A 21,973-nucleotide genomic window follows, 5' to 3' on the forward strand; every position below is an offset into this window, starting at 1 on the left:
ACACGCCCCTGTGGGAATGTGTCTCCTCCCTGCTGCCCACCAGCGCTGGGAGGCGCCACCCTGGAGCCTTTCCTTCCCCTGCCCTTTCTCTTCATTCTTCCTCCCATTTCCTTCCTCTGCCCTTTCTCCTTGAAACCTTTCTTTTCCTCCCTTTTCCCTTTTCTTTATTTCCTAAGAGCTCTTCTCTCTCTCCTGCCCCTTCTCACACCTCTGCCTCTACTCTCTCCATCCTCTCTGTTTTGTAAGTCTCTCTCTGTCCTTTGAATGGTTATAGCAAGAACTTGAAATTTAGTTTGTAGATTGTTACATTGTAGTTAATAAAGTTTTATGTCCTTTTCTAAAATGCTGGTGGTCAAATTGAAAGTTGTTGTGGTTTTGTTTTTTTTTTTGCCTCTCTCTAGAAAAAAAAAAATCAGAGAAGGCAATGGCACCCCACTCCAGTACTCTTGCCTGGAAAATCCCATGGATGGAGGAGCCTTGGTAGGTTGCAGTCCATGGGGTTGCTGAGGGTCGGACACGACTGAGCGACTTCACTTTCACTTGTCACTTTCATGCATTGGAGAAGGAAATGGCAACCCACTCCAGTGTTCTTGCCTGGAGAATCCCAGGGACAGCGGAGCCTGGCGGGCTGCCGTCTCTGGGGTCGCACAGAGTCGGACACAACTGAAGTGACTTAGCAGCAGACAAAAATAGCATACATTAAGTAACTTTTATTTCCAACCCACTGTTGAAATATCTTCAACTCATTAACTTTGATTTAAAAAACAAAACAGTTTCTTCTGACTTACTCTAAACCTTTGCATGTAAGTGCTTCATAGATTAGAGCAGAATTTTAGCTTAAGTGTTAATTGCTCAGTCCTGCCCCGCTCTTTGGGACCCCATGGACTGCAGCTCACCAGGCTCCTCTGTCCATGAGATTTTCCAGGCAAAGATACTGGAGTGGGTTGCCATTTCCTCCTCCAGGGGATCTTCCCAACCCAGGGATCAAACCCGGGTCTCCTGCACTGCAGGCAGATTCTTTACGGACTGAGCTACAAGGGAATTTTAGCTTAACGTTTTATAATTTCGATATTGTCAGCCTGAAACTAAATCTCTTTGAAGGAGAAAGATGTCATAGGATTGCATATCTGTGATACTATTTTAATACAATGCTTAAAATTCCTTAATTGTTACAGTTGAGCAGTAAAGTTGTTGCTTCAAAGGAAAAGGAAACTGCTCACTCCTTACCTTTCCCTTTGGCAGATTCTCTTATGCTGAGTTCACCGTTTGTTAAGAGCAGACAGCTTCTTTATGATGACATTGGCAAAGTAAACCCTCATCTCAGAGAACCCCGAGACCTCTTTGCTCTTTTCTCTGGCAGCGAGCTGCTACAGGCTCCAAGATGGCCAATAGAATGTGAGGTCATCAAGGAGCGCATTCATCATATTGGTAATGTGACTTATGTGTCATGGCCTCGCTCTTCTGATAGTCTGTATGACAGTTGTAAGTTCTGTGCATAGTAAAGTACAAGGCAGGATAGATTCACTATCTGTTAGCTCACTCGAAAATGCTTAAGCTCTGAGAAACTGATACACACTCCCCAAAGTCAAAAGTCACACTAATGTTTAAATTTATTCATAGGTATTTTACTCTTTTTGATGCAGTTGTAAATGAGAATGTTGTCTTTTCTTTCATTATTCGTGTATAGAAATACAACAGAATTTTGTGTATTGATTTTGTACTTTGAAAAACACAAAATTTGTTATTAGTTCTAACAAGTTTTCTGAATTTGTTATTAGTTCTAACAGTTTTCTGATAGAGTCTTTAGGGTTTTCTATATATAATATATGTCAGTGGTAGTTGTACTTCTTCCTTTGCAGTTTAAAGAGCTTTTATTTCTTTTTCTTGCCTGATTGCTCTGGCTAGGATTTCCAGTGCTATGTTGAATAAAGTGATCAGAGTAGGCATACTTGTAGTGCTCCTGATCTTAAAGGAGAAGCTTTCAGCTTTTCACTGTTGAGTATGATGTTAGCTGTGGGCTTGTCAGTTCACGGCTTTTATTATTTTCAGGTGGTCCATCCATACCCCCTTTGCTGAAAATTTGTGTCCTAAAGGATGTTGGATTTTGTTCAGATGCTTTTTCTTCATGTGTTGAAATAATCATATAATTTTTATCCTTCATTTTGTTACTGTCATGTATCACGTTGGCTGGTTTGTGAATGTTGAACCATCCTTGCAACACTGGAATAAATCCCACTTAATCATGGTGTATGATTCTTTCTATGCCCTTGGCTTTCATCAGTGGCTCCTGTACTTAAAATGGTAGGAAGCTGCCCAAGTCCCATATGAGAAATCTTTCAGAACTTAGTATTAATGAAAAAACCTTGTTTCCTCTGAAGAAATTGGTATACTTGTTCCTTTATAGTAATAAGAAAAATGTAGCTGATCATATTGTCCTGACTTGGAAGCTCAGGGACACATTTTGTAGAGTTGTTGCACCAACTTTCTGGCTTATTTTTAAGTGTTATACTTCTGTTGTATATGCTTTTTGTTAAAAATTTCTCCATAGTCTTTATAGAAAGAAGCAAGGTATAATTAATTTACAAACACACTGGAAACTTAGGATTGGAATTTGATTTGATTCAATCAGACTAGCCATTTGAATAATCATTATTATTATTTTATATCAGTTCTAATAAAATGCCTTTTATATTATTTCTTTCTTTTTTTTTTTTATATTATTTCTTATTTTGTGCTTTTTCAATGTCTTCTTTCAGAGTGGGTTCCACCTCAACCAGAATATTTCTATCAACCTACAGGAAATGAGAAGATACCAGAAATTGTAGGAGAAGAAAAAGGCACAATTGTCTATCAGTTAGATTCAGGTACTGTTATCACACCAAACAGTGAGTCATTAGTCATGACCAAAGTACAGTAAACAGATTTTCTGTAATAAAAATGATTTTCAAAAATCCATTGTTTAGTGGTAAACTGAGTGGTAGCCCTGAAATTCATAACTGATCAGTTTTAAATATTTAATCACTTTTTAAAAAATGATATAGAACCTTTTCTTAATAGTTCTGAGTCCCTTTCATCTCTTCTTCCCTGTTGTTCTTCCTGAAAGCCAGACGTTGGCTCTTTGGGGAATCGCTCGTCTTTTCTCACCTGCTTTGCCGCAGTGAGGGCTTTGTAGTCTGTGTGTATGACTGGCGTTTATGCTGTAGTTTCCTGCATTAATTTGCAGGCATCCTGCTGGTGTAATTCATGTATTTTATAAAAATGTGCTGGACACTGTGCCCAAGAACAAAATACATATTCTTTTCAAGGGCACATGGTAAATTCCCCAGGATATACCATGTATAAGGTTATAAAGCAAGTCTTAATATGCTGAAAAGGATTGAAGCCATACAAAATACATTCTCTGACCACAGCAAAATTAAATTAGAAATCAACAGCAAAATGAAATCTGGGAAATATACGAATATTTGCAAATTGAATAGCACATTTCTCTTAAGTAACCCACAGGCTAAAGAAAACATAAGTGTTCAAAACTATTTTGAACTGATTGAAAATAAAACCACATATCAGAATTTATGAGATGTAGCTAAAGCACTGCAAGGTCAGTTTATGACTTTAAATGCCTTTATTTAAAAGGAAGAAAGATTTGAAATCAGTTACCTAAGCCTCCACCATAATAAATTAGAAAAATAAGAGCAAACTACGTCCAAAGGGAGCAAAAGGGGACTCCCTGGTGATCCAGCGGTTAAGTCTGCCTACCAACGCAGGGGACATGGTTTGACGGTCCGGGAAGATCCCACATGCTACAGAATAACTACGCCTGTGAGCCGCAACTGCTGAGCCTGTGGTCTAGAGCCCAGGCACCGCAACGAGAGCAGCCACGCAGTGAGACGCACGCGCCGCAGTGGAGAGCAGCCCCTGTGACCGCGACTGGAGAGAGCCGTGCGTAGCAACAAAGGTCCCGCACAGCCCGAAGTAGATAAATGATTTTTTAAAGTGGGCAAAAGGAAGGAAATAGTAGAGAGAAAAATGGAAGTCAGTGAGATAGAAAAGTGATGTAGGAAACCAAACCAGGGTTGGTTCTTTGGAAACATCAACAAAACTGACAAAACGTAGCCAAACCAACCAAGGAAAAAGGAGAGGAGAACACAAATGACCAGAATTAGGAGTGAAAGGGGACACAGCCATCAACTCTACAGAAATCGAAGCAATTACAGGGCAATGCTATTAACAGCTTTATGCTAGCAAATTAAGCAACACAGACAAACAGGAAAAGTTGCTGGAAAAAACATGTATTATCAAAACTGACTCGGAAGAAATAAAAAGTCTGAATAGGTTATAACAAAGAAATTGAAGTAGTAATTCAAAATCTTCCTGGGAAGAAATCCCTGGCGCAGATGGCTTACCAGGATTTATTTGAATTGTACCAAACATCTAAGGATGAAATAGCCCTAATTCTTCAAAAACTCTGAAAACAGAAGAAGAGGAAACACTTCCTACCTCTTCCTTTGAAGCCAGTATTCAAAGCCAGACAAAGGCATCACAAGAAAACTATAGATTAGTATTCCTCATGAATATAAACGCAAAAATCCTCAACCAAATACCAGCAAACCAAATTCAGCAGCATATTGAAAGGATTGTACACCGTGACCAGGGGAGACTTGTTACAGGAAGCCAAGGGTGGTTCAACATAAGAAAACTGATGTGACAAACCACATTAATAGAACAAAGAGGAAAAAACTAACTACACAGTCATCTCAGTCAGTGCAGCAGAAGCATTTGACAAAATCCAGCCTTTCATGATAGCATTCTGAAAACTGGAAACCGAGAATTTCCTCTGTTCAATATCCTTTATTGATACTGGATATTTATCGATAAAAGGATATTTATGGAAAGGAAGAATCAACTTCAAACTCACTAAAACAGCCATAACAACAGTAGGGACAGTAACAAGTGCCAGGGAGGATGTGAAGTAGATGGTAATAGTAACCTTGAAGGCAGAAAGGAGATGTCATGTTAAAGAGCTGTGAATCAATAGATAGAAATGGTCAGAAGAGAAGTCAATTTTATTAGAGGAGGAGTATGTACCAAGTGTAATTAGTATAAATGGAATGTAAGTTAATAAAATCGCGGGGGGAAGGTTAAGAAACAGCAAGAGATAGGAAAGAGGAAGCTGCAATGGGTTTACATTCCTACCATGGGAAAAATAAAATGAGCAGGTTTTAGCAGAGAGGGTCCATCTGAGATGTGGTTATAACCGCTCTACTCCCAGTTCCCTTGGTTTTGGACTCTGATCTCACTGTTTTGGCAAAACTTACTATGTTCAGTGAGGTAGAAAAGATGAAGCAACTACCTAGCTCCACCTTATGGAACGTCTGAGGAGGAGTTTGGGAGACTTGAAAATCTAAGATCAGGGGACTTCCCAGGCAGTCCAGGGTTGAGACTTTCCTTCCAACGTAGGATGTGCAGTTTCAATCTGTGGTTGGGGAGCTAAGCTCTCACATGTTTCACAGCCAAAACACCAAAACAGAAAACAGAAAAAAATATTGTAACAAATTCAATAAGGACTTTAAAAACGGTCCACGTAAAAAAAAAATTTTTTTTAATAAAATCTGAGATTGTAAGTCAGTTGACTTGAGTGATATTAGGGGATGTATCGCTCCTAGGACCTCAAGAAATTCTTGGTATCATAAGCCTGTTTTACCTGTCGGTGACCTTGTAGTCATTTCCAGTAAACCAGATGACCACGGATCCCCACTGCCTCATCGGTTCTATCCAGACATATTTCTACAGAGGGAGAAACACTGGGGCTGAGAGCTCATTCTCCCGATACGGCAGCTTTTGTGAATTGTCCTGTTAATACACATTTGTAGCAGCTGTCTTGATCTTGCCTTTGGATTCATCAAGTGGAGTTAAGCCCACCCTCCTGGAGGAATGAAGAAAACGAAAACTGAGAAGATGGGGCTCCAGGGAGAATCTGGGAGTTTGTCAAGTTAGGAGTCCTGGAGCAACCACGTGCTCTAAGAATGTTGTGGGTTAAATAAGAAAGAGGTTTTGTTTTTGAGATATGTTACTGTGGGCTATGAATTGGATCATTTTTAATGTTACCTAAGAGACTCAAGAAAATGTTGAAATTCCTTTATTAACGACATCTGGTTGCTGGTCTGTACATTGATTGTGGTTCCTTGAAAGGATTGAACAACATGGGACTCCAGCTCTTAAATGGATCATGCGTACTCTGCTGCTTTCTCTGCTTTTACCTCCTCTGTGCTTTTACTCCCATTTTATACTCACTTTCTCTTTTGCTTTCCTTTATTATCCAATTTACTTCCTCTCTAAGTCTCCACTGTGACAAGATTGCATATAGAAGCAAAAGTCATAATGTGAATCTATCTACTAATGAAGGGTTATCCACTTATGAAAGCAGGCCCTGTACATGTTTCTATTTGTTTAATGCGTGTATCCATCCTACCCCGTGGTCAAGATCTTTGTTGGTGTCAATCATCTGTTGATTGGCAGATACTGCTAACGTCTGACAACATAACGCAAGTATAGTAAAAAATCATTGCAAAGTGAAATTATCCATATAAGTGATGCAAGATTGTATGAAGTCGATGAATATTAAATAATTACTTACTTCACTTGCAAAGCCATTGACTACTAAGAATATAGATATTTCTTATTTAAATACTCCTTGTTGTTAAACTAGAATAGTGCTTAACACAGAGGGGCTTAATAAACATGTACTGGATAAACGAATTCTGACTGGAACTTGGACTAAATATATCTATCTCATCCACAGTGCCCACTGAAGATTGCTATTTTACCAGTTCCAGAGTGGGAGGCAAACGGGGAATTATCAAGGAACTTTCTGTCTCCTTACAAGGACCAGAAGATAATACTCTGCTGTTTGAATCAAGGTTTGAGAGTGGGAACCTGCAGAAAGCTGTCAGAGTGTGAGTAACAGAGAGGAATTTCCCAAAGGGATGATGACTGAAATGACTGAGAAGTGTCTTCAGGAATCATGTTAAGGAGTCAGGAGTGTTTTTGTGAAAGAGAAAAGTGATGAGAGATGATTGTGAGGACAATGAAAAAGAATGAAATAATTGTGACTCATCTTTTCCTCTAGAAAAAAAAATTATCCAAACTGTTTTTTCTACTTCTAAAAGAAATTAGTGCACATTTGAAATTTGCTTTATGGACCTGAAATAGACTGTTAGATATTTCTCCAGCTAACATGCCCTTATTCAAGATCAACAGAGAATTGCAGTTTGGGGTCTGCAGCCACAGGGAGCCATGAAAGTCCTGTAATGCAAGGGAGGGAGAGCACGTAACTGAGGGGAGAAGGAAGTTGGGAGGCTTTAGTAAACAAAAGGTTCGTAGCTTTTCATTGGCTGCATCCTTACCAGGAAGGAAGGAGTTCTTCCTGCTGGGCTCCACTACCGTTGCAGGGCTTGAGAGCTCCGCCTTCGGGTCTCCCAATTCTATTTAATTAGGGTTTCTGTTCATTAGTCCCTGGCGGCTCAGAGGGACTGGAATGCGGGAGACCCCAGTTCGATCCCTGGGTCGGGAAGATCCCCTGGAGAAGGAAAATGGCAACCCACTGCAGTACTCTTGCCTGGAGAATCCCACGAAGGGAGGAGCCTGGTGGGCTACAATCCATGGGGTCGCAAAGAGTCAGACACGACTGAGCGACTTCACTTTCTGTTCATTAACTTTTTACAATCTTAATAAAAATGTTGTTGTCATTGTTTAGTTACTAGCCCGCCAGGCTCCTCTGTCCATGGGATTTTCCAGTCAAGAAGACTGAAGTGGGTTGCCATTTCCTTCAGGTATCTTCCCAACCCAGGGATCAAACCCACATCTCTCATGTTAGCAGGTGGATTCTTTACCACTGAACCACCAAGGAAGCTCCTTAATAAATACCTAACATAAAAAGCTGAAGTCCTATAATCATAGCTCCCAGATGCAGAAACTGTTTATATGTATTACTTTTTGTGTATATGTGTTAACTTTTTTCTCTCTGGATAGATGTAATATATACAGATTACATGTTTTTAAAAAACAGTATGCATACTGTTTGTTTTTTTAAATACATACTGTTTTGCATGTTGCTTTTTTCCACTTAATAAGTTTTAGATGTTTTCTTATGGCCGTACCACAGATGCATCTCCTTGTTTTTAATAGCTCATGTTGTCCTATCATATGGATACTCTATATCTTATTCACCTTTTTCCCCAACTGATGGGAAATGAAGATGTTCACAACGTTTGGCTTAATGAATGAATACCCTTATGCCTTGGTAGTTTTGAGTATTGGTGGTGTTATGAGACAAATCCTAGACATAAAATTGTTGGTCAGGGTTTGATCACTTCAGTAATACTAGTTGTTGTCCAGTTGTCCTCCCAACATGATTTCAGTCCCCATCAGCAGTGTGTGAGAGTGCCTGTTTCCCAGCTCTAGAATGCCAGTGAGATGGAGGCAGAAGGGACATCCTATTTTAGTCCACGCTTCATGAGTTTTGCTTGTGGATGAGCATCTTTCCATGATCTCTGGCATTTGTATTCTGTCTTCTGCAAGTTCAACAAGGTGAACGCTTTCCAGAAATGTCCCCTCATCTTCAAATAAGTGAGGATCAAATATAAAGACAGCACAGAGGGCTTACAGGTCTCTTCTACAGAGATGATATCCAGAATGTAGCTCACATCCAGCACTGGCTCTGGCTTCACTACTGTTCAGTGCATTTCAGAGAGGTGCTGAGTAGTAGAAACTGCTGTCGGACACTCCTGAAAGATACCCAGGCCCCCCACGGCGCGCGGCAGTGTCGGGTTAGAGGTCCTTCCTGTCCCACTCCAAAGAAGTTTTCTTTCCCCGAGTTCCTGCTGGCCTGATACATGAACTGGAAAACTAGGGAAAATAGAAAATAAGTGTTTGATATAGCAGGCTTTTCTGTTGTTGTAAGGTCTGTTTTTATCAGGAGAAAACAGTATTTGTTTTTTGAGGGGCAAGTGGAGTTACAGAGATATGCTTCTGTGTTCTGTATTACAGAAACACCTTTGAGTATGAACTCACCTTGCGAACTGACCTCTACACAAATAAGCACACTCAGTGGTTTTATTTTCGAGTTCAGAACACCAGAAAAGATGTCACCTATCGCTTCACCATCGTCAACTTGCTAAAAGCCAAGAGCCTCTATACTGTAGGGATGAAGCCGCTCATGTACTCCCAGTTGGATGCCAGCACCCACAGCATTGGCTGGAGGAGAGAAGGAAATGAAATCAAGTACTTCAGGAACACCTCGGAGGACGGACAGCAGCCCTGGTACTGTCTCACGTGGACCGCTCGGTTCCCGCACGACCGGGACACTTGCTTCTTCGCACACTTCTACCCATACACCTACACTGACTTGCAGCGCTTCCTCCTGTCGGTGGCAAACAGCCCCGTCAAATCTCAGTTCTGCAAGCTCCGGACTTTGTGTAGGAGCCTAGCAGGAAACACCGTCTACCTGCTCACCATCACCAACCCAGCCCGGACCCCTCAAGAGGCAGCTGTGAAGAAAGCTGTGGTCTTGACTGCCCGCGTGCACCCCGGAGAAAGTAATGGCTCCTGGATTATGAAAGGCTTTTTGGACTTCATCCTAAGCAACTCCCCAGATGCTCAGCTCCTCAGAGATATCTTTATCTTCAAAGTGGTCCCCATGCTAAATCCAGACGGAGTGATCGTGGGGAATTATCGGTGTTCGCTGGCTGGAAGGGACTTGAACCGGCATTATAAAACCATTCTGAAGGAGTCTTTCCCCTGCATCTGGCACACCAGGAATATGATCAAGAGGTGAGGCTTCTGTCCGTTGGTCTTACACTGTCAACTCTGTCTAATGTGTGAGCTCTTTCCCAATGGCATAGGAGTCAGGAATGGTTTTGGGGACAGTCTGTAATGTTCTCTTTGCAGCCATGTGGGTTTGTTAGTTTTCACATTTTTAAATCATGTCTTATCTCTGGGTTGAAACTAAACATGGAGCATTTCACTAGAGTGTTTTACTTACAAGTGAAATGATTGAATGTAAAAGATCAAAAGTCAGGGAGCTCATAGGTCTTTGTGATGAGACTTGTGTAATAATAATAATAGTACCTAACCATTCGTCAGTTCTTGTGTACAACAGGCAGTATTCTCAGTGCTTCCCACATGCCCCATTGAGTCTCACATTCGCCCTGTGAGATAGGCACACTCTATGTCCCCATTTTACATAGGATGAGGAAATTAAGGCCCAGAGAAGTTAAGAGACTTGCCCAAGGTCGTACAGCTAGTTCTCTGGTTGCAGAGTCTGAATTCCTTGTTGCTGCTGCTGCTGCTAAGTCACTTCAGTCATGTCCGACTCTGTGTGACCCCATAGACGGCAGCCCACCAGGCTCCACCGTCCCTGGGATTCTCCAGGCAAGAACACTGGAGTGGGTTGCCATTTCCTTCTCCAATGCATGAAAGTGAAAAGTGAAAGTGAAGTCGCTCAGTCGTGTCCGACTCTTAGCAACCCCATGGACTGCAGCCTACCAGGCTCCTCCGTCCATGGGATTTTCCAGGCAAGAGTACTGGAGTGGGGTGCCATTTGCCTTCTCCAGAATTCCTTGTTATCCTCTTATAAAGAAAGAATAATAAATCAATTTGCATTTTTAAGCCAATGTAAAAGTAGTTGAAGACTAACGATATAACAGCACCCACCTTTAAGGAGCTTCCATTTCACTGGACCTGAAATTGCAGCACATAAAAACATGTGGACTCACGTACCTTCTCACCGTATCTGTGTGAATGGCTGAGAGCAGCTTTGGGTTGATAGGCAGAATGGCTCAGAGTGTATATTGGAGTTGGGCAGGCCTGGGTCTGAGACCTGGTTTTACTACTGACTGCTTCTGTGACCACTGAAGCCTCAGTTTTCTTATCTGTAGAGTGGGGATAATAATACCTGCCTTGGGTGGTTACTGTGGGGCTTAACTGAGATAATCCATGTTATCTACTTAGCACAGTCCCCTGCATGTTGTAAAGGTGTGGCATTTTTACCATCATCACAGAGAAGGTAACTCTGTTTAGAAGATTGAATGGGTGTCCTGGTCATCCAGAGACGAGAGCTGAGTCTTAGAGGAACTAACCCTGGAATGTCAGAAACCAAGGCTGCCTTTGGTTCTTTCCCCTCTCTGCCTGTCTCCCTCTTTCCACAGGTCGGCACCAGGGTGGGCTTTCTTTCAGTGGATTTTCTCCTCTCCTTCCACAAGGCCTGCCCATCTCTGCTTTCCGTGGCTGGCAGGGCAAGGAGTGCTGGAGACATGTTTCCATCAGGGATGAGGTTGGGGGTCCTTTGAAGGTCATTAAGGGCTGAAATTTTCTTGGGAGGGAAAGTATCAACAGACATGCTTAAGGAAGAGACTCCAAGGGATCTTGACTATTCTCATGCCTTTGTATACCCACTAAGTCCTGTGTTTGCACCCCCCGTAGACTTCTTGAAGAAAGGGAGGTTCTCCTGTATTGTGATTTCCATGGCCACAGCCGGAAGAATAACATCTTCCTGTATGGTTGCAATAACACCAGTCGCGAGTTCTGGCTTCATGAGCGGGTCTTTCCTTTAATGTTAAGCAAAAACGCACCAGATAAGGTAAGCACGAAAGGTGATTTCCTGTCCACTGACTGAGGGAGGAGGATAACTCATCCATTCCTGTATGCAGTGTCTGATTTGCCGCTTTGTTGCTCTTCATTATCTTGGGTAAATCCCAGGATGCTGGACTTCAAGACTTTAGAAAAGTGTGGCTTTGAGAATAACATTGTGTTCATCAACCAATGAAAAGATAAATAAAACTGTAGTATGTCCACACAATGGAATGTTATTGGCAGTAAAAAGAACTGAACTGCGATACACCCGGACTCAGATGAACCTTGAACACATTATGCTAAGTGAAGAAGCCAGACACAAAAGGCCACATGTTATATGATTCTGTCCTAGGAAACATTCAGAAAAGGCAAATCTGTAGAGACAGAAGGTGGTTGAGTGATTGCCGAGGGTGGCATGGTGCGTGACAGCTAATGATGCGTCCTGGGTTTCTTTTTGGGGTAAGAAAATATTCTAAACTTAGGTTGTGGTAATGGTTACACAAATCTGTGAAGATATTAAGCCACTGAATTGTGTACTTCAAATGTATGAATTGTACGGTATGTGAATAATATCTCCATAAAGATGATTTTTTTTTAAATTGCTGTTGGCTGCTTTGCCCTGGGTATAAGTTCAAACTCTTAGTAGGTAGAATTCTCTACCATCTTCCATCCTGTGGCTGGCAATGGAAGAAGGAATTGAAAGACCAAACGCTTATGTTATATGAGCCTCTGCAGAAACGTGTGTAATACAAAATCACAAATGACTGTAGGACAGTAGAGGACTCATAAAAACAGCTTGAGAGTCTTTAGTGGTTGGTTGAGTAATAGCTCTGTGACAGTTGTATCTGCACTGATTTAAAAGTTGGTTTTCAACACCATAAATAGAGTCACAAAGTGTAACTGGCATTGGAAAGAAGTTAGATTGGGTTTAGAAAAGTATTTAAATGATAGCACAGATTTTTCTCACATAAAGATACAAGACAGGGACTTCCCTGGTGATCCTGTGGTTGAAAGTCCACACTTCCACTGCAGGGGTGAGGATTTGATCCCTGATCAAGGAACTAGGATCCTGCATGCTTCCTGGTCCAGCCAAAATAAAGAGAATAGGAATAAAAATGGCCCTTTAAAAATAATTAGGCCTGAAAAAAATCAAACAAAAGTGTAGGACAAAGGAATCCCCTGGGGGTCCAGTGCGTAGGACTTGGCTCTTTCCCTGCTGTAGCCTGGGTTCAATCCCTGGTCAGGGAACTAAGACCCCACAAGCTGTGCAGTGTGGCTGGAAAAAATATAAACAGGACAAGTATTTCATATCTGCAACTTATTTGTTAAAAAAGGAAAAGGAAGCTTTTCTTCCTTCTGCCCTGTTTCCCTCCCTGCCTCTTTTCTTTCTTTTCTTTTTTTAATCTTCCTATTTTCTCCAGGAATCTCTTTCTTTCTTCAAATGAAATCACATCCAGAACCCAGTATCTAAAACTTGAACAAACTCTTTGGCCAACCCAATATATGTTTACAAATTCAAAATGAGGAAAGAGTTGGGGGTGGTCATGAAATACGAGGCTGTTGAACTCCAAGCCAGGACCACATTAGTGTTAGGAGGTGGGAGAGTCTGGGCAGAGGTTATAGGGCTGAGGGATACACAAATCACAGATAGAGGATAAGGGTTCCAGATCCAAGGGTTCAAGGTGGGGAGGGGTAGGAAATAAATCTCAGGCTGGCTGGTGCCTTGAATACGAAAGTAAGCCAGCAATCCCAAACAGGTGTTGAAGGAACCCTAGTCCTACAGAATGTCCCTGGGGAAGGTGGGAAAGGACAGGAAGAGTCCACAGGCAATGAAAATCAGAATCTACTCTCTCCCCTAGTGAGAGTCACAGTCCACAATAACACATTAAATGAAAGGTCCCGCAGAGAAGGCCTGTTTAATCGGATTCATCTTCATCTCCCTGACCAACACGACTGCAGAACTCATTTTTTCCTCTGTAATATCTATGACAACCCCTTGGTATTTTATGGAGCATATGCTAGAAACTAATAGATACTTCCATTTCTTTTAACCATATTAGTGAATTTCAGACATCTTACATTTGCCAGTTTATGATTAACAGAGGGTTTGGATTTCTCTTTAGTTCTCTTTCCACAGTTGTAACTTTAAAGTCCAAAAGTGCAAAGAAGGAACAGGACGCGTGGTGATGTGGCGGATGGGCATCCTCAACAGCTACACCATGGAGTCTACATTTGGCGGGTCCACCCTGGGTAAGCTGTCTTTCGTAGATGACGGGCCATTATGGCAAGAGGAAGACAAGCCAAGCACTGGCAAGGTGAAATCCCTTTGAATGTTGGGGAGATAATTGACCTAGAAGATTTTCTTGTCTGTGCTTTAATGCTGAATTCGAGAACCCAAAATATGAGCGTGAAATATCATACTGGTGGGGCAGTACAGCACAGGGGTTGCTCAGGGCCTGGAAGTGCAGCAGGTCTGAGTTTGGGCTTCCTTTGCGTGCATGCTCAGTCACCCAAGCTGTGCCTGACTCTCTGCGATTGCATGGTCTGTAGCCCGCCAGGCTCCCTTGTCCATGGGATTCTCCAGACAAGAATACTAGAGGGGGTTGCCATTTCCTCCTCCAGGGGATCTCCCCGACGCAGAGATCAAGGCCACATCTCCTGTGGCTCTGCATTGGCAGGCAGGTTCTTTACCACTGAGCCACATGGGAAGCCCTTTGAATTTCCTTTACTTGGCAATAATATTAGTACTTGTATTACAGGTACTACCTAATGAGATAGTGTACATAAAGCATTTGGCCTAGTGTTTATCACAAAGTAAAACCTCAGTAATTTAGGCATCATGATTGTAAAACTTGATCATTGTCAAAGATTGTCCTGAAATGGACTAAGAGAGAGACCCTGACCAGAAGCATAATATTCTAGAATCAGAGGTGGTGTTTTTAATGAGATATTATTCATAAATTAGATTTGCATTTGCTCATGAAGACTTAGTAAGAAGTCCTGTGGATTTTTTTTGTCCCCAGGCAATAAAAGAGACACTCATTTTACCACTGAGGATCTGAAGTCCCTGGGTTATCACGTCTGTGACACCCTTCTAGATTTCTGTGATCCTGACCGAACCAAGGTAAAAATGGGCTCTCAAGACAGGTGGTGATGTCACTGGGATCATTGTCACTTGGGTCCAAAGTCAGCCCAATGGGGTGACAGGTGATCTTTATTTTCCTCCTCCTATTTTTCTGAAGTTTTTATAATCAAAGACAGTGAGGAAACCTCAGTCTGCACACTCCCGGCCGACGGTAAGCCCGCGTCCTTCCCTGGGAGTGGGGGCCGCAGCGCCCCTCCCTGCAGCCGCCTCTCCCTCGCTCCTGGGCCTCCCTGTGGCCGCACCGGCACTCGCACCCCTCCCTCCCGTCTCAGAAAACCAGGCTTCCTTTCTCTCCTCCAGAACCGTCTCTGCCCTCGGTGCACCTGCCAGCCTCCCCCGTGGTCTCCCTGAGGTCTTGCCGTATCAATCGCCTCTTCTCTTTTCTGGGCCTGTTTCTGTTTTTTTTTCTTTTTCTTCTTCCTCTTAACTGCAGATGTTCTCAAGTTGCCCCCATCCTAAATCACAAGCAGAGGCTTCCTTTGGCCTTGTTTTTCTGGGAGCTTATTTCTATTTCCCTTTATTGTTCACCTTTTTAAAAGGGAGCCTGAACTCACGGTCCCTAACTCATCTCTCATGCCCTCTCTGGGATGTGCACCCTGGGAACACGTGACATGCACCACTCTGGATGCACTGTACCATAAAAAATACTTAAAGGAGAATTTGGCCTCAGCATAGGGCCTATTAAATCAGATTTGCCAGAGGCTGAAGTCTGAACCACCCCATTCTAACTTTTCCTTCTTTGCTACTCAAAAATATGAAGCAAATCCCACCTTTGCATTGTTCAAGAAGTTTATTAACTACAACCAAGGGAATGGCTAAAGCAGTATTCATTGACATTCTTCCCTAAAAACGCTTTTGCCTGTTCCCACAGCTCATGTAACTTATTGTTCACGTGCCTGTAGTAGCAGAGGTTATGGTTTACTCATCCCTAGGTTCCCAGCAATAAACAAAGTGCCTTTCAGCATATTTAGTATATGAATAAATAAATGAATAATCAAGAATAGCTTTTTTTTTCAATTCCATAGTTCATGCAGTGTCTGGCAGAGCTTAAAGAGCTCTTACAACAGGAAATCCATAAGAAATTCAAGGAACTTGGACAAGATATAGATTTAGAAAGAAGCTGGAGTGACATCTCTTTGTCTGACGTTGAATCCAGGTATCAAACTTCATTTCAAAGTAAAACCAGAGAGGTTCTATTTTTTTAAATTATTGTCTTGCTTGCTCTGTTGTGTTGGTTTTGAACCTCGGATGCAAAGTATTGAATAAAATCATGGCAGACTTAGATACACGTTGTTCTTTCAACAACTAGGTATTAAGTGCCTGGTCCTTGTTAGCCTCTCCTCTCGGCTCTGGAAAGGGTTAGAGAGCCCTGATTTGTGGCCCCAGAGTAGTTCTGCTGACTCAGTCTCCCAACAGTCTCTTTAGGAACCTTAACAACCAGACCATCAGGCCAGGGAGGGCGTCGCACTCACCATGTCGCCTCTTGCACTCTGAAGCCTCTGCCTGACTCACAAGGACCTGCCTCTTCACTTGCAGTCTCAAAAACAAAACGCTCCCTGCATATCAACTCCTGCACATTGGGCCCAGTGGGGACTGACTCACAAGCATCCTGACTGCATCCTGACGTGCTCAGCAGGGATACCCTGATGGATTTAGTGAAGAATTATTGACTCCAGTCTGTCAGCCCCAGCACCAGCCTCCATGGGGCTCGGTCCGTTCACGGCATCACACAGAACAGCAGGCTGCGTGTGCAGGCCCAGTGTGGCTGCGTCTCAGTGTGCACACACATGGTTTTAGACATCTTCTGGGGCGTACCGCATCTCACGTTTCTATTCCCTTTGTTAATGTTTTGTGTTATTTCCAAAAGGGACTTTAGAGGCTATTATCTGGCGGCCTCAAAGGCTGCTGCTCAGACTGGAAAAGCCTGTGAGAACAGGGAGCTGGGAATTATGAGAAGCGAGAGCTTCCTTCCCGCTGCTTTGCTGCAGGGCTCCTCATTGTGCACTGATGGGAGGGAGAGGAGCACGAACAGAATGAAAGGGCTGAGCAAAAGAGCGGCTGGAGATGCTGTCCTTTCCCAAGAGATCTGGGTTTTGTGCCTAAGACGCTTTTCATATACGGAGGACGTGTCACAGGGCACAGCTTTCAGTTCTCGCCAACCACACCCCAGGAGAGGAGAAAATAGAACACGGCTCAGAAACTGAGGACATGATGAAGAGGAAGCATTCTCTGAGTCCTTATTCATCCCAGCCTGTGAAGAAAGAGGGAGACGACGGTTTGCGGGGGGACTTCAGATCAGCCTAGACGTTCATCTGAAGCTTTCCAAGGGGGATTTGGGGTGTTAAAAGTAATGCTCCTAATCTGTGACCTACAGATCTTTTGTTATTAAAGTATCTCTTTGTATTTTCAACGCATTCTTAAAGAGTAACTGGTCACATCCTTGCTCTCTGAGCTGGTACTGACTAGACAGGCATTGCACACTGGAAAGAGCCCTTGCTTTCAGACAAACCACAGCCCCCTGCTATTCTCTCGGGCTGTTCTCTGTGGGATTCCTTAAGAATCCCACAGCCTCTCACAATCACTGCCAAGGTCAGCTTTGTCCATCTGGCCAGTATTTATTTTGCCACACCGGTCATCTCTGTTTCCTGTGCCTGGTGCACTGCCTGGCATGCCGAGGTGTTCGCAGTGAATGAATGGATGTGCTTGTCTTGATTTCTTAGTAATTGAAATACACATTGCGGGCAAATAGCAGACCAGGTGTCCTCACCCCATGCCACTATTCTGGTCAGTGTTACACATCCTGGAAATTAATGACAGGTCTTTCCCTTTTCCTTTCCTTCTGGAAACAGCACCAGCGGTTCTGACAGCTCCCTCTCAGATGGCCTCCCTGTTCACCTACTGAACATAGCAGATGAGGTGAGATTATAGAGACTCTGACACCCAGGAAGTAGCAGCCTAAGAAAAAGCCTGACACTACTGAATAGTTTGGAGGAATTTTCAACTGTCCTAAGATCTGCAGAAAATATAGTAATAGCATCCTAACTGGTTACCCTGCCTTGGAGTCCTTCTTTTTGTCCTTTGCAACTTTCTTCTTTAAAACCTAGGGAGGAAAAATGTGATGACTCCACATGTATTCCAAAATTAACAAAAAGTGAGGGGAAAATGTTTAACTTAAAGTGAAAACCATGTTAAGAGGTAGAGGTTGTTAAAAGCGACCCACACATTTTAAAAAGTGTTGGAAAGTGTTTTTGTTTACATGGTCTTAGGTAGTTTTCTATATTTCTGTATATTAAGTGATATTTTTGCCCTGTCTATTCACAGACATTTTTTTTTACATAGATATTATAAGAGCTTTAGAGACAGCAAAATATTTGTTGTGGCTCACTATGCACTTGATTTCCTAGTTACATTAAGAAATATCTTCATCCTAGGGTGAATGTAAGGCTGTGTCAGATAAGCCAGCCATATCAGACTAGACCCTACAATTTCTTCAGCCAGATTTAACAGCACCATCAGAATAAGCTTCACCACACCATGGGTAACTGGAAAATTAGTACCAAGCTTCATTTGCTTAACTATTAAAGCTACCTTGTGGTAACAAACTGTATCAGTTGATCACACAGCTAGTAATCAGTGTCTTCTGTACTTGCCAATATTGCCTTAAGTAATGTGCTTTCTCATTTTATATCACAGATATTTGGTTATTGGTAAAGGTGCCTCTTTGGCAGTGTATCTTTAATAGGGGGATTTGGCGTGTTAAGTGGGGAGGGGTCTCTAGTAATGAGGTAACTGAACTGTTTTTTGGTTCTCCAAACCAACAACAACTCATCACACTGTGAGGGCCTGCATACTGGGTTAGCAATGTTGTCTTAGGCATTGTGTGAAAAGAGTGCTCCCTGTGGGTGGGTGTCTATCTGGAACCCTCAATGGCTAATTTCTCTGTACTTTCTGAAATAGTTGAATCAGAAGAAGACAATGTATAAGAAGAAAAAAAAGGCACTTAAGTCGAGAAAACAGCGAAACAAACAGTATCAGAGACATACTTTGATGCCGGAGTCAAAGTTGACTGAAGATGCCCCAGTAAGAACGCCTACGGCTGCTGTCTGGTTAGAGTGTTCCACAGTGGGTGCAAGAAAGAGCTGAGGTTTACTCTAAACCAGAAAGGGAATGGGAAATGGGACGGGGTGGTGGGGGTGGCGGGGTTGTGGGGCGTTTTCTATGTGGATTTCAGAGCTCTTACCTGGGTCCTCAAAAGCAAAAGCTTTTGAACTGTGGTGTTGGAGAAGACTCTTGAGAGTCCCTTGGACTGCAAGGAGATCCAACCAGTCCATCCTAAAGGAAATCAGTCCTGAATATTCATTGGAAGGACTGATGCTGAAGCTGAAACCCCAAAACTTTGGCCACCTGATGCAAAGAACTGACTCATTGAAAAAGACCCTGATGCTGGGAAAGATTGAGGGTGGGAGGAGAAGGGGATGACAGAGGATGAGATGGTTGGATAGCATCACCAACTCAATGGACATGAGTTTGAGTAAACTCCGGGGAGTTGGGGATGGACAGGGAGGCCTGGCGTGCTGCAGTCCATGGGGTCGCAGAGAGTTGAACACAACTGACGTGTGTCCTCTGGACATCCCTGAGCGTACTTCAGCTTGGCCCTTACACTAGACTCTAGCACAGCAAGTCCAGGAGTCCACCAAGTCTGGATTTACAGAGGAAGGAGGTAGTGGTGGAAAAGTGGTGGCAAGAGCCAGTCCAGAGTGGCTGGGTGGCGAGAGATCAGGCCTGGTGCCCGCCAAGGTCATGCGGGCACCTCCTTCCTCACGGCCACACCCACGCCACACCCCCTGCTCTCCAAAGATGAAAAGGCCTTCAGAGGCGGGAGATTCGCTCTTGGGTGAATTGGGTCTGTTGTGAGTAGATTAATTATAACAGAGCAACTGAAAACTGTTCTCTTTGCAATCCTTCTAGGAAAGGGCAGGATTTCCTTCTACTCTGCAAAAGCCTCCTGCCTTTTTCAGAACTTCAGAGAATGCCAGTTCTTCAATGATGAAATATGAAAAATCAAGATTGAATAAGGTATTATTTTTGCCTTTTTTTTTTTAACTCACGCATAGAAAAGTTATTAAAATTTTTTTTGGAAATATATTTAAAGTGTACAATGTGATTTTATACACACACGCACACACACACATATATACATTGAGAAAGGATTGTCAGCATTTAGTTCATTAACACATCCATCACCTCCAATATTTACTTTTTTTCCTGAAAGCTCTTAAGTTTGGGGCTGTCTATTCTGTTCCGTTTTTAGTCTTTGTCACGCAGTTGCTCTGATTTTTCCAATTAGTGCATCTCCCCCTCAGGGCGAAGAATGCCATCGCCCCTTGTCACCCTGACAGCGCAGCTGGGAGCAGGGGGACATTAGCGTTGGTGGGACACTGACACTGCTTTGGATTGGACACCATTGAAGTCGGATATCACGCATTGGTGAATTGTGATCTTTATACCCAAATCATAAGAGCAGGCTGCTGGACGCTCCGTCCATCCATTCAACAAACTATACTGTACACTTCGTGCAGGCCACCTACTGAACGCATCGAACCAAACACCATCCTGCCTCAGGGACCCTGGCATCTGCTGGGGGTTTTAACAAGTAAGCAGGAAGTTACCGTCCAGAGTAGGATGCGATAGGAAACAGAAGGGACAGATCCAACCGACTATTTAGCGCTTTGGAGCGTGGCTATAAAATCCGCGATTCTTCTATGTATAAAGTAGGTTTGGGTACAGTAGCAGCCAAGCAGCGTGCATGAGGCCTTCCTTGTGCGGAACGCTGCGCCATGGGCGAGGAGGATAGAACGAGGCCCCTCGGCGTTACAGCGCGGAGCCCGAGCAGAGCGCAGCCATCTTCGTTCAGTATCGAGGGCCACTCGCGTCCGGTGCCATAGCGGCAGGAGCGCACGCTGTGGGGGCTGCCTCCAGCTCAGACCCCAGCCCCACTGTGTCATCCTCTGTGAGTTCCTTAACCCCCGGGGCTCCGTTCCTGCATCAAAAATGCTGGGGTTGTAGTGTCTACACCATGGGGTTGCTGAGAATATTCTACATGAAACCGTGTGTGAAGTGCCCAGCACATAGTAGGCATTCAGTAAGTAGTAGTTTCCTTCTTTTCTTTGAATTACTGTACTTGCATTCTGCCTCTCTTTTCAAAGTGAGAGAACCATAATGAATCAACATGCATGAATAAAAAGTCCTCTGTGTGTTTTATACAATCACACACTTGTCCAAGTGGAAAATTTAGTGAGAATATGTTCCTTTATTTTAGTCCCAGTTAAACGGAAGAGGTAAAAGCACCTCCCTGGACCCAACAGATATGACCACCTTGATTTTGACTAAGAATAAAGACAGAATACAGGTATTTCACCTAATATATGCGTATGTGTGTATATGTGTGTGTGTGTATGTGTGTGTGTGTATGTATATATGCGCCCACATTGATTTTGTTTTGCAAATGTATTATATGATTGGAGGGGTGGTGATCCACAGTCCACACAGTGTTGTCTCCGTGGATTTGTTCTGTTGAGGCGAACATCTCAGGTGGTTTGCCTCCTCAGGCTGCACACACCTGACCAGGCTGCACACACCTGACCAGCCCGGAGCACAGCCCACAAGGCACCTCAGGACTGGGGAAGCTCACCCAGGGCTGAACACTTTGCATGGCGAATTTTATTTTGTTTCAGTGAACACTTGTTAGGCAACTAACTGTTTTGTAACTCCACAGCAACACTTCAGGTAAAAAGTGGTAGTGAATGCAGCGATTCTCAACCCAGGAGATGTTAACAACAAATTGGGGTGCCACCATCAGGTGTGAGGGGTGTCTCACATCCAGTTACAGTGAACGTTCAGTACAGAGGTTTGTGAATGACCCGCTTTTTTAGAAGAATAAGTTTGAATGAATTAATATTTGTCCCCATAATAACATCTCTCTTGCTCATTTGTACCTGCGCATTCTTTACTTGTTTAGTTGCTAAGTTGTACCCAACTCTTTTGTGACCCCATGCACTGTAACCCTTGAGGCTTCTCCAGGGTTACAGTGGGAACATGGGATGTCCCAGGCAAGAATACTGGAGTGGGTTGCTATTTCCTTCTCCGGGGAATCTTCCTGACCCAGGGATCGAACCTGTGTCTCCTATATTGCCAGGTGGG

General features: G+C 43.2%; 1 protein-coding gene across 5 annotated transcripts in view; it reads left to right on the forward strand.

The window, feature by feature from the left end:
- Positions 1 to 21,973, forward strand: part of AGBL2 (AGBL carboxypeptidase 2) — a 29,824-nt gene that overhangs the window by 5,682 nt on the left and 2,169 nt on the right. For 2 of the 5 annotated variants that reach the window (XM_005909822.3, XM_070383330.1), the window contains 12 exons: positions 1,243 to 1,428; positions 2,757 to 2,864; positions 6,800 to 6,953; positions 9,046 to 9,828; positions 11,479 to 11,635; positions 13,752 to 13,878; positions 14,652 to 14,752; positions 15,799 to 15,929; positions 17,623 to 17,689; positions 18,731 to 18,853; positions 19,742 to 19,849; positions 21,093 to 21,182. In XM_005909822.3, coding sequence (XP_005909884.2) covers positions 1,243 to 1,428; positions 2,757 to 2,864; positions 6,800 to 6,953; positions 9,046 to 9,828; positions 11,479 to 11,635; positions 13,752 to 13,878; positions 14,652 to 14,752; positions 15,799 to 15,929; positions 17,623 to 17,689; positions 18,731 to 18,853; positions 19,742 to 19,849; positions 21,093 to 21,182 — 2,135 coding nt within the window. Of the gene's footprint in view, positions 1 to 392; positions 481 to 1,242; positions 1,429 to 2,756; positions 2,865 to 6,799; positions 6,954 to 9,045; positions 9,829 to 11,478; positions 11,636 to 13,751; positions 13,879 to 14,651; positions 14,753 to 15,798; positions 15,930 to 17,622; positions 17,690 to 18,730; positions 18,854 to 19,741; positions 19,850 to 21,092; positions 21,183 to 21,973 lie in introns of those variants that run through there. The other 3 variants (XM_070383333.1, XM_070383331.1, XM_070383332.1) reach the window with 3 other exon arrangements.

Source organism: Bos mutus, chromosome 15 (genome assembly GCF_027580195.1).
Source record: "Bos mutus isolate GX-2022 chromosome 15, NWIPB_WYAK_1.1, whole genome shotgun sequence".
Lineage (NCBI taxonomy): Eukaryota > Metazoa > Chordata > Mammalia > Artiodactyla > Bovidae > Bos > Bos mutus.